General features: G+C 42.5%; 1 protein-coding gene and 1 long non-coding RNA gene across 2 annotated transcripts; one reads left to right on the plus strand and one right to left on the minus strand.

Moving 5' to 3' along the window:
* Positions 1–6485: 6485 nt before the first annotated feature.
* On the minus strand, positions 6486–7817 carry BOLA1 (bolA family member 1). Its single transcript, XM_069090131.1, has 2 exons — positions 7626–7817; positions 6486–7024 (listed from the first exon to the last, which is right to left on the minus strand). Exon 2 carries the CDS (start codon positions 7019–7021, stop codon positions 6596–6598), a length of 426 nt encoding a protein of 141 aa, XP_068946232.1. The 5' UTR covers positions 7022–7024; positions 7626–7817; the 3' UTR covers positions 6486–6595.
* LOC138162725 (uncharacterized) lies at positions 6917–10810 on the plus strand. Its single transcript, XR_011168699.1, has 2 exons — positions 6917–7052; positions 10647–10810. It is a non-coding gene; the product is annotated as an uncharacterized lncRNA (long non-coding RNA).
* The last annotated feature ends 1725 nt before the right edge of the window (positions 10811–12535 follow it).

Raw genomic sequence — 12535 nt, forward strand, 5'->3', positions numbered from 1 at the left:
ATTTATTGTAAATTTGTGCATTTTTTTCCCACATGACACAATATTGCATCATGTACTCATACAGTATCATATTGTAAACAAGTCATTACACACACATATTCCTGCTGATGCATGCAGGACTTCCTGACAAGGAGCAACATACTTTTCTGCCAACACTTGCTTGTTAAGACCTGTCATCGGACTTAACCACTGATCATTAATAACTTGCACTTTGTGTGTTTATTTGGAAAATAATGTAATCACAATGACTTTAATTGTTACACAACAGATGAAACACCAATAACTATTAATCTGTATGCCTCCTATCCCACCTATATAAAATCTTTATGCATTATCTCTACATGAAGAAGATATCCTCAGTGAAGGTATTAATAGGGAATAAATAGGTTTCCAAAATGGATATTTAACAATGAACTACATCTTTACAATTTTGCAATTGCCTCATGATATGACAGGTAGGAAAACTGGAATCCATAAGGGTGAAGTAACATAAGGTCATAAATCTGGTTATTGGCAGATATAGGGACTGAAAGAAACCCTTGTTTCTCAACTCCTAGACTTACATTCTTTCATTAAACTAAACCATTTCCTAGCTACATTTACTATGCCCATGTGTAGCAGCAAGCACCCCAGCGTCCCAAGGGTGTCTACCAACACAGGTTCTTAGTTCTGCTTTGTTAAAGGAAAGCAACTCAAAATGGGTTAACAAGCTTACTTTAATCAGTCAAACATGTATCGTTTACCTAGTTCAGGGGAAAAAGGTCAGCAACCCGAACTTCAGAGTATATAGACAGAATCATCAAGACAGAGAAACAGATCAAGTAGACAGATTTCCAAACTGTCCAACAATTACATCCATACCAAATCAACATCTGGGTTTTTCAAAGCCAGGGGGCTCTCAACAATGGCTTCCCAGAGTCCCATCTGATCAAATCACAGAGCACTTCTCAAAGTGAGCCCCAAAGCAAAGCCTCACATCAGGGCTTATATAGCCTTCTCCTGGCTCAGAGAATGTAACAACCTTTTGGACCCACTGGCCAGTCAAAAAGTATCTACTGAAAAACAAGCCTCCTACCCCAGGCTCCAGGTGCACTTTAGCCTAGGGGAAGGGAAGATCTTTAAATTTACATTTCCATTACACCATGTCAAAGGATCTTATAAGATTCAGAACAGGAAGGGCCTTTAGACTCCCCCCCCCCCCCATTCATCCTAATCATTTTTAATGACTTGGAAACCTGAGGTATCACATCATTTGTCCAAGGTCACCAAGGCAGTTAAGTTGAAGCTCTGGGATTTGAATCCTGGTCCTCCTATTGCAAATTTAGTCCTCTTTCCACCATATCCTATACCATGCCTTGTCTCCCCCAACTAAGTTTTAAACTTCTAGAAGATGAAATCTGCAGTGTGGTGAAGACACCGGATCTGGTCTGGGTTTAAATCTTGCCCCTGGTCCTTACTAAGGCAGCCTCTTTACATATACAAATGATCTCATTCCATCTTATCTTCTCCAGAAGATTGTTCCTGATTATCATCCCCTCTTTAATTTATCTTCAAGTTCTCCCCATCTACTGACTGCTTCTTTCCTTGCCTACAACATGTCCATATCTCCTGCATCCTCAAAAAATCCTCAAATGATTTTTCAGCCTCTCTATTGCCCCATGTCTCATTGTGGCTAAACCTTCTCTGAGAAGGTCAGCCACAATCAGTATCTTTATTTTCTTTCCTCTCACTCTCTTAATATTCTTATATTCTGGGGGGAGGGGGGCAGAGCCAAGATTATGGAGTAGAAACAGGACTCCCGTGCGGCTTCCGCTTCCAACTCCTCCAATTCATGTGAAAAATGACTTTAAACAAACTTTGGAGCTACAGAACCCACAAAATGACAGAGAGAAGCTAACCTCTCACTGAAGACTGCCTAGCAGGCCAGCAGGAAGGGGCCAGTGCAGAGCTCTGGGAGCTGAGCCCAGCCCCCTGAGAGCCAGAGGTTTAGCAGCCACAACCAGCCGCTGGCCAGGAGGGACTTCAGATCACCAGCAGCTGTGGTGGTTTCCAGAATTATTAACCCATTGATGCTAAGGACAAAGTGAAAGGTCAGTGCAGTATGGACTTTGGGACTTGGGAGTTTGGGAGTGTGGTCTGGCCTTTCCTCTCAGGGCAAAAAGCTGCTGAGGTGTGGTGGCTGTCTAGTTACTGCCACTTGGCTGCTTCTGAGCTCCTGGCCTGCAGACTGTAGGGGGACCAAGCAACCAGTCTGAGGGGTAATCACTCTTGTTTTAACCTGCTTGGATATGGATTGCAGGACTAGGGTGGAGGTCATGGGTTGCATGACCAGTTTGCCAGAGCATGTGGAGGCTTCAGAGAGGGCAGCCAACTAATAGCTCCAGCAGCTGAGAAAACCCCAGCAGTTTGGGACAAAGCTCCCCTCTCTGGTAGCAGAATTCTACTGAGCAAAAAGCTCAAAAGTCAAATAATTGAGTGGCAACATGAGCAAGGAAAGGAAGTAAAGCAAGCACAGCAATCCAACTTTACACTCCTATTTTGGGGACAAAAAGGATCAAAGCATGGAAAAGGAAGAAGAAAATGAAGTCAGAACTTCTGCACCAAAAGCTTCCAAGAAAAATATGATCTGGTTACAGGCCATAGAGGAGTTTAAGAAGGATTTTGAAAACTAAATAAGAGAAGTGGAGGAAAAATTGGCAAGAGAAATGAGAACAATGCAAGAAAATTATGAAATGAGAGTCAACAACTTGACTGAAGAAAATAACACCTTAAAAATAGACTAACTCAAATGGCAAAAGAGGCTCAAAAAGCCAATGAGGAGAAAAATGCCTTAAAAAGCCAAATTTGCCAGTTGGAAAAAGAATCTCAAAAGCTCACTGAAGAGAATCATTCCTTCAGAATTAGAATGGAGCAAATGGTAGCTAGTGACTTTATGAGAAATCAAGATACCATTAAACAGATTCAAACAAATGAAAGAATAGAAGGCAATGTGAAATATCTCATTGGGAAAAACCATTGACCTGGAAAATAGATCCAGGAGAGAAAATTAAAAAATTATTGAACTACCTAAAAGCCATGATCAAAAAAAGAACCTAGAAATCATCCTTCAAGAAATTGTCAAGGAAAATTGCCCTGATGTTTTAGAACTAGAGGGCAAAATGGAGGTTGAAAGAATCCACCAATCACCTCCTGAAAAAGATCCCAAAAAGAAAACTCCAAGGAATATTATAGCCAGGTTCCGGAGTTCCCAGATCAAGGAGAAAATATTACAAGCAGCCAGGAAGAAAACAATTTGAATATTGTGGAAACACAATTAGGATAACACAGGATCTGGCAGCTTCTACACTGAGAGATTGAAGGGCTTGGAATATGATATTCTAGATGTCAAAGGAGCTGGGATTAAAACCAAGAATCACCTACCCAGCAAAACTGAGTATCATGTTTCAGGGGAAAATGTTGTCATTTAATGGAATAGAGGCCTTTCAAGTACTTTTGATGAAAAAACTAGAGTTGAATAGAAAATGTGACATTCAGATACAAGAAGCAAGAGAAGTATGATAAAGTAAACAGAGAAAAGAAATCATAAGGAACTTGTCAAAGTTGAACTATTTACATTCCTACATGGATAAATGATAATTGTTAACTTATGAAACTTTTCTCAGTATGAGAATAGTTGAAGGGAATAGAAATGTATATATGTGTGTGTCTGCGTGTGTGTGTGTGTATACATACATATATTTGTCTATATAGGAGGGTATATGGGCCTATGAATACATGTGTCAGTGTGTATATGTATACAGGTATACATAGACAGAGGGCACAGGACCAATTGAACAGGAAGGGATGATACTTAAAAGGTGAAATTAAGAGGTGAGAGAGGAATATAATGAGAGGAGATGGGGAGAGATAGAATGGGGTAAATTATCTCATATAGAAGAGGCAAGGGAAAACTGTTACAATGGAGGGGAAGAATAGGAAGGCAAAAGGGAATGAGTTAACCTTATTCTCATTGAATTTGGCTTAGGGAGGGAATGACATACACACCAAATAGGGTATCTCACCCTACAGGAGAGTAGGTGGGAAGGGGATTCGAGGGGGGATGATGGAAGGGAGGGCAGGCTTCGGTGGATGGATGTTGGAAGTACACACTTTTGAAAAGGGACAGGATCAAAGTAGAGAATACAACAAGTGGGGGGTGAGATAGGATGGAGGGAAATATAATCAGCCTTTCACAACATATCCACTATTGAAATGTTTTGCATAGCTACACATGTACAACTTATATTGAATTGCTTATCTTCTCAGTAAAGGTGGGTGATGAGGGAGGAAGGGAAATAATCTGGAATTCAAAGTTTCAAAATCAAATGTTTAATTCATATATATATACATACATACATACATACATACATATATATATATATATATATATATAATTATTATTTTACATGTAACTGGGAAGTAAGATATACAGGCACCGGGGCATAGAGATCTTGCCCTACTAGAAAGTTGAAGGGGGGATGGGGGAAGATATGGGAGAGAGCAGACTAGGGGATAGGGTATTCAGTGGGATCACTGTTTTGGGGTGGTGGGTAGGGGAAAAATGGGGAGAAAATTTGTAACTCACAATCTTTTGGAAATGAATGATCTAAACTAAAAATAAACAAAATTTAATTCAAAAAATATTCTTATAGTCTGACTTCACATGCATCTTTCAAATCAAACTGCTCTCTCCAAAGTTACCAATGATCTCTTAATTGTGAGATCTAATGGCTTCTTATCAATCTTCACCCAATTTTATCTCAGCAGTCTTTAACACTATCAGTCACCTTCTCAAGGATTTTTGTAATGCTAATTCTCTCCTCCCATCTGTTTAACTAATCTTTCTTGGCTTCCTTTGCTGGACCTTCATCCAGGTTGCACCTGCTAACCATGGGTATCCCCCAAGACTGTCCTGGGTCCTCTTTTCTACTCCCCCTATACTATTTTCCCTTAGTGATTTCATCTGCTCCTTCTATGTATATTATTCCCAGGTTTATCTCTCTAATTTCCCTGATCTCCAGTCTTCTGATCTGCATTTTCAAATCCCTAATCATCTATTAAATATCTTGAACTGGATATTCCAATAGACATTTTAAACTCAATATGACTCATTCGTTGATCTTTCCCCCTCATCATTCAGGATGGTGTCAGCAACTTTTTACTCTTACAACATACGTGCAATCTGTCTGTTAAGTGTTGTTGATTCTACCTCCGCAATATCTTTCCTCTATTCCTCTTGCACGTGACCCACCCTGGTGCAGGCCTCCATATCTGCAATAGGGAGCAAACAGGCCTTCCTGCCTCCTTTCACCTGTGCCACAATTAGGACAGTGATGCTCCTTAAATAAGGCTCTGACCATGATACCACCGTATTTAATAAACTCCACTGCTTCCCTATTGCATTCAGGACCAAGTATAAAATTCTGATTGCCTTTTAAAGCCATTCATAAGCTGGTCCCTACCTTTCCAGCCTTCTACCCCATACCCCTTCAACCCTGTGACCCTGGCTTCCTTGCTATTCTTTCAACAAGACACCCATTTCTAGATTCCTTGCATTTTTACCTGCTGTCTCCCCGTGTCTGGAATACTCTCCCTCCTCACCTCCTAGCGCCTTTGAAGTCTCAACTAAAATCCTACCTTCTGTAAGCAATCTTTCTCAGTCCTCCTTAATGTTAGTCTCTTGCCTCTGAAATTATCTCCTTTTTCCTGCCTGTATCTTATTTGTACATAGTAATTTGCATGCTATTTCTCCCATTAGCTTGTGATCTCCCTGAGGACAAGGACTATTTTTGGCCTTTCTTTCTACACCCAGCATTTAGCAAAGTGATAATAATTAGCATTTATATCATGCCTACTGTGTGCCGGGCACTGCTCGAAGTGCCTTACAAATATCATCCCATTTAATCCTCACATTCACTCTGAGAGGAGGGTACTATCTCTATTTTGCAGTTAAGGAAACTTAACAAGACAGAAATTAAGTGACTTGCCCAAGGTCACAGAGATTGAAACTTAGATCGTCCTCACTGCAGGTTCACTGCTCTATCCTAGTTGCCAGTGACTGGAGCAGAACAGGCACTTAAATGTTTGTTGACTTGACACGGTCTCCTATACCTAGTACTCAGTCATTTTACTTCTGTGAACCTGTTCTGTCTGTAAAATGGGTATAATGTACAGTGTGCCTACTTTACAGGGTTATTATGAGGTTTGAAATCTGTATGTCAAATACTTTGTCGCCTTTATTTCTATATCAACCCTGGCCATCCTTCCTTGCTATCAGTTTACATGTAGCAGGGGTTCACATGAATCAATCAAAGGCTCAACCAGAGTTTGAGTCCCCTCTCTGAGCTACAGGAATAAGGTCCCACTCAACTGTCCTTAGTGGGCCTGCACTGTGGGACACCTGACTCTCCTTTCTCAGCTCAAGTTTCACAATCACAAAGACACTGTCAGACACAACCACATTTTTATTTTGGGAGGGCAGGCCCCAATCAAGGTCAGTCCCTTTCTTCCTCCCACAAATCTAGAATACACGTGTTCTCCTATCCTCTCCAAGGTTTCAGGAGACACTTCGGAGGTCTTTCTTACTCCCACCCAGGCAGGTGGGGCTGATGTCTAGTTTGGGGTTATCTCTCCATTGGGCAGGGGTCCGAGCTTGGATGGCCAGCGCATGGACAGGCCCTGCCAGTTCTTCGGCCAGGGCGGCATGGACCAATCGGTGGCGCTGCAGGGAGCTTAGCCCTTCGAAGCGGGAGCTCACCACAGCCACACGGAAATGGGTCTCGCTCCCGGGGGGCACCGCGTGGCCACTGCTCTCATTACGAAGCTCCAGCACCTCCGGACTCAGAGCCTGCTCCAGCTTTGCTCTTATCGCTGCTTCCACAGGACCCTCCATTCCCGCCCTCTTTACGCAGCCACCGGATAGATGGACGCAGCCGGACAAGGCCTGGGGAGCTAGAAGTCGGACTCGCAGTGCACTCAGCATCAGCTACAGGAAGGATGGGGGAAGGGGAGAGGTAGGGAGGAAGAAAAGGACAACTGAGACTTTGGGACCCTCCCATGCAAACCCTGTCTTCACCCCTGCCCCATCCCCCAATCCAAGCACCCAAGCCCCCTCCTTCTGGAAGCCCACCCAAACTGCACCCAGCAGGGAGGTAGGAGTAGGGAGATCCCACCCCGTCCTTCTGTGACGTCGGGGAAGAAGGCTACAAAAAGCTCGGGGTGGGCAGGGAGGGACGCCTAGAATGGAGTGAGCACTGGAGGCTGGGGGGGGGGGGCGGGGGGGGGGGAGGGGGGTGCGAGGAGGGGGGGGTGTGGGGGGGGGGGGGGGGGGGGGGGGCGGAAGTATGGGAGGAGGGTGCCAGGCAGGAGGTGCTTGCTCTGAAGAGGGGGAAGCTGCTGCAGCTGCGGACTGAAAGCCTGACTGAACGAGTGAATGAATTATGTACTAATTAAGCGCTTACTACGTGCATGGCTAAGCTAAGCGCTGGGTACACAAGCCAAACATTCTATTTTTTGATATTTTCTACATTCTAATGGCGGCTGGGGGTGGGGAACAATACAGAGGGAAGGGTTGGGGGTGCACGTACTTCAGGGTGATGTCTGAGCCCGCCCGGCCGGCACCCCGCTTTCTACCGGTCCCTAGAGGTCGGTCGCTTCCGCCACTCCCGGCTTCGTGACGTCCACTCAGTTGTTACTTTTGCAGTGGACGCACCGGGAATTGGAGTCTCGGCTTCGCGAGGCATGCCGGGAAATTGGGTCCTTATCCCCGCATTACCTAGAGAGCAGGCGAGGGTGCGGCTACAACTCCCGACATGCCGCGTTGCCAGCTTCCCGAGCGTTCATGGGAGTTGTAGTTTCTTCCCCTCCTCCGAGCTTCTATTGAACCTGTAGGCCTGTAGTTAACAGAGGCTGGGTGGGAGAGCTGGGACAGCGAGGAATCGAGGAATAGGGACGATTACAGTGTATTCGATTGCACTGTTTGCCTGCATCCTCTCCTTAGCAAACAGTCTAATACTCAATTCATTAATTAGAGATATTGAATAGGCAGTGCTATAAAATCCTATATTCATACCAAGAACATCACCTTGCACACACATGTATATATGTGTGTGTAAATATACATGTGTATGTATGTATATGTATTTGTATATATCAGGGGTTCAAATGAATGAATCAGTGATCAGGTAGCTCTTCCAAATTGCACCTGTTAGTGGGAAGAATTAGTGGTATTAAGTCCCTTTAACCAGATTTGTAATCACTAATCAGGGAACTGAGGCACAGCATAGGAAAGATAGGAATTAGAGAACTAAGGAACTTGGTCTCGAGCTTGCCAATTCTGGACTACCTTGACTTTTTAAAGGTACCTCTAACCCCATAAAGTTGTAGGTCATGATGGGAAATCCCCTGATTATGTTGGGAAAAGAAAAAAATAAAGCATAATAATGCTCACATTCTCCTAATAAGAAGACTAAATATAATTATCACAAGATTATGTTTGGAAGGGACAGAGATTTAATCTCTTAGGCATCAGAGAACTGAGGCTTTGCAAAGTGAAATGTAAACTTCCACAACTGCCTTAGTTTGGAGATAGGACTAGAATTCAGGTCTGATTCCCAGATCAGGGCTTATTTCAAGACACCATCTATCTTCCCTCTAGAGTTTTGACTCCTTTTACTTCTCCTTAAACAAGCACAAGGCAAAATAATTAATAATCTTAGCTCATTTATGTTGTGCTGTTTATAAATTGTTTTCTTACCCATTTTATAGATAGTTGAGGAAAAAGAGGCTCAGAGATATTAAGTGAATGTCCCTGGTCACACAGCTAGTAAGTATGAGCTGAGATGGTGATGCTGGTGATGGTGAGCTGAGAGGTTTAAGGTTTAGGCTAGGGGTGATTAAGACCCCAAAATACCAACTTGCCAGGTCCTGCCCAATGAATTTGACTCAAGTCTTCTCTTAGTCAAAGTAAAGCAAAGTTTATTAAGGATTTGCCATAATGGGGAGTCTAGATATCTTCGATGCTTGTACTGGGCAAGCAGGCCAGAATCATTTGACACAGAATGAGTCTGTGCTAGATCATTCTCAGGCCCTTAATGGAGGCAAGATGGGGCTTATATATAGATTGTGGGAGGGATGTAGTGGCGGTCTAGAGGAGGAGTTTGGGGAGGGTCTTGAGGAGGAGTCAAATGAGATCAGACTCCAGTAATGAGAGATTAAGGGTGGAAAATAGCTGAAGACTACCCTGAGATGACAGACAGTGGAGGGTTAGTTTAAGGGTAACATATTTGGGTATAGATATTTTGATGGGATCAAGGGTGGGAAGTTGCAGGATAATGGAGGGCTAGGCTAGTAAGAGTAAGAGATTTGGGTCTAGCTATAATGAAAGGCTTACGGTCTCAGGCAAACCTTATCAAATGGGAAGATTAAATCAGAGTTCAAGGGGTTTCCCAGAGCCTGTACCCCATCATTGGGAATCTGAATGCCTTCTGAAATCTAGGTTTCTACTATACCATGCTAACCCTATGTCAACCTTGGGATACATTCACCCCATTCTTTGCATATGTGTTGTTTCCCTCATTAGAATGTAAACTTTTCTCTTTGCATTCTCTTTTGTAGTTAATAAAAACAACAAAGTAGTCTTTATTAATTTAGTAGAATTAATTTGTGATCAGGAGATCATAACCTCTTTTATGGTTTAGTTTGAATGGAAAGTGATATGGTTCTGCCACTCTTTTCTGACCTCTCTGGTTTCAATCATGGCTATCAAAATGATGAGGTACTGGCGCTGGGAGCTCCCTTGAACTCTCCTAGAGTCTTCCCATCAGATTAGGCATTTGCCCTGAGGCCATAAGCCGTTCTTTATAGCTGCCCAAATCTCTGCTACTAGCCTAGCCCTCCTTTGTCCAGTTAGCTCCCACCCTAGATCCTCCCAAAATATCTATACACCTTTAAACTAGCCTAGCCCTCCACTGTCTCTCATCTCCCGGTAGCCTCCAGTTACTTCCCACCCTTAATCTCTCATTGTTGGAGTCTGATCTCATTTGACTCCTCCTGAAGACCGTCCCCAAACTCCTCCTCTAGACCACCCCTAGATTCCTCCCACAACCTTTCTGTATATAAGACCTCATCTTGCTTCCATGAAAAGAAAAGCCAGAGAATTATCTAGCATAGACTCAGTCTGTGTCAGATGATTCTGGCCCACTTGTCCAATCAAGCGTCATCACCGATACCGAGCCTTCTTAAGAGTCTACCCATTATGGTGGGTAATACCATTAATACCTTTAATAAAATTTGCTTTTCTTTGGCTGAGAGAAGACTTCAGTCGAATTCATTCGGCAGGACCCAGTGTTGGTATTTTGGGGTCTCCAGCACCCCTAACCCTATATCTTCAACATTTTATGGTTCCCTGATCTCAACAAAATCAAAGGAAGATTAGGAATCTCTGATTTTACTTTGGAGGATATTCTTACTGGAGACACAAGGATGGGATGGGACAATGGTTTCATATTTGAATTCAGCCAGATTATTAGTAAATAATACTACTAGTTGAAAACTCACATTTACATGGTGCCTTAAAGTTTATAAAATGCCTTTTTTTTTTACAACAGGTCTGTGAAATATCCCCAAATGGCAAGATATGTTGGAATAGAGGACATCCTATATAATAACTGGGATATGAAACAATTCTAACCATGATGATCTCTTCAAACTCACTTTTCTATGTATTAGCCCCAATTTTTAAAATGAGAATTGTTCCTATTAATACTTCAAAGCTTGCAAAGCATTTTATTTACATTATTTCATTTGCTCCTCACAATGACTGTGAGGTGGGTGCTATTATTGTCACCATATTATAGATGAACATACTGGGGTTCAGAGGGGCTAAGTAATTTGCTGGGGCTCACTCAGTTAGCAAGTGCAGGAAGCAGTATTTGAATGTGAATCATTCAAATGCTGGTTTTCCTGACTGTAAACCCAACACCATTCCTTATGCTAGAATCTGTCTTTTACACCCCAGTATTTCAAGTTCTATATTTACACAGATGGCATTCAATCTTTGGTATCCTCAGAATTTCTATCAGGAAACTCAGAATATAACTTACATCTAGGTTTCAACAGTTTTGGTATCAATAGAATTTTCAGGGTCCTTGTTAGCTACTGACTAAATAAGGCAGCACAGGATACAGAAAGGCAAGTAAAGTACAGTTTATCCACTCAAAAGTATGACACACACCATCAGTAGGTAATGGACATATGTGTACACATACACACAATTTTGTTTTTCAGTCATGTCTGACTCTTCATGAGCCCATTTGGGGGTTTTCTTGGCAAAGATAATGGAGTGGTCTGTCTTTTTCTTCTCTAGCTCATTTTACAAATGAGGAAGCTGAAGCAAACAAGGTTAAGTGACTTGTCCAGGGTCACAGAGCTAGTGAGTGTCTGAGGCCAGATCTGAACTCAGTTCTTCCTGACTCACACACACTTCCCCCTTTGTACCTGAGCAATGTGACCTATCAAGAACTTTTCTATTTCTTCCTCTTTCTTCTTTCTCCTCCTCCTCCTCCTTTTCTGTCCATGTGGGGAGTCATACCCTTATGTGTTGGTGCTTTGTCCAAAGGACTATAATTTTTGATCATTTGTACTTCACAAGGTATCTTGGAATTTGGGGGCTAGATCCCCTCATTTACTTATCATTATTTTTTCAAAAAGCTGGGACAATTAACTCTTTGTTCATGGAGTTTTCGTTTATGATTTCTTGAAATAGAGCTCCGAAAAAAAACAGGCTTTGAAAAAGCCCATTGTGATTCAAATGTAGCTATTTGACTATGCTTGTAAACCCAAGGCACACAGGCCAGTTGATCAGCCAATAATAGGCTTCAGCCCAAGCCTCTCTTGCTCATTCTTTGGGTTTTGATGGCTCAAAGTGAGTGTAAATAGCAATAGTTTTCTGATCCGGCCTGGAGCTCTCTGTGTCTTCCCCTTTCAGACTGATAATTTTGTGATGGCAAACTAGGACATCTTTGTCTCAATTCCTACCTAGTTCTTAATTGCTAAATGGATTAGAGGAACTGAGACCTGGGAAAGACCTGAGCTTCAAAAGACCGACGTCTCCCACTGCACTGTGTCTTGACTTGTCTTGCCACTGGACTCTGAATGATTCTGGAGGAGAGAGTGAGTCTTACTTTTCACAGCTCTGCCTCATTAAATTTTTTTTCTTCTCCAGTTCATTTGTTTTTTGGTCTTTATTAATTTGTTTACTTTTAGTTTACAAGACTCATTACTACAATTCCTTGAGTTTCAAATTTTCTCTTCCTTCCTACCTCCCCCCGCCCCCATGGCGGCATACAATCAAGTATAGTATCTGCAAATACTTTCACATTAGGCATTAGTCAGGTTATAAAGAAGGATTGTAACAGATGGAATGAAGAATGGGAAAGAGGAAACAAAACCAAACAAGAAAAGGAAAAAGGGCAGGTAGTGTGCTTCAATCTGGGTT

Source organism: Petaurus breviceps, unplaced genomic scaffold, assembly GCF_028583685.1.
Source record: "Petaurus breviceps papuanus isolate PSGF00001 unplaced genomic scaffold, PetGlider_PUasm1.0 186, whole genome shotgun sequence".
Lineage (NCBI taxonomy): Eukaryota > Metazoa > Chordata > Mammalia > Diprotodontia > Petauridae > Petaurus > Petaurus breviceps.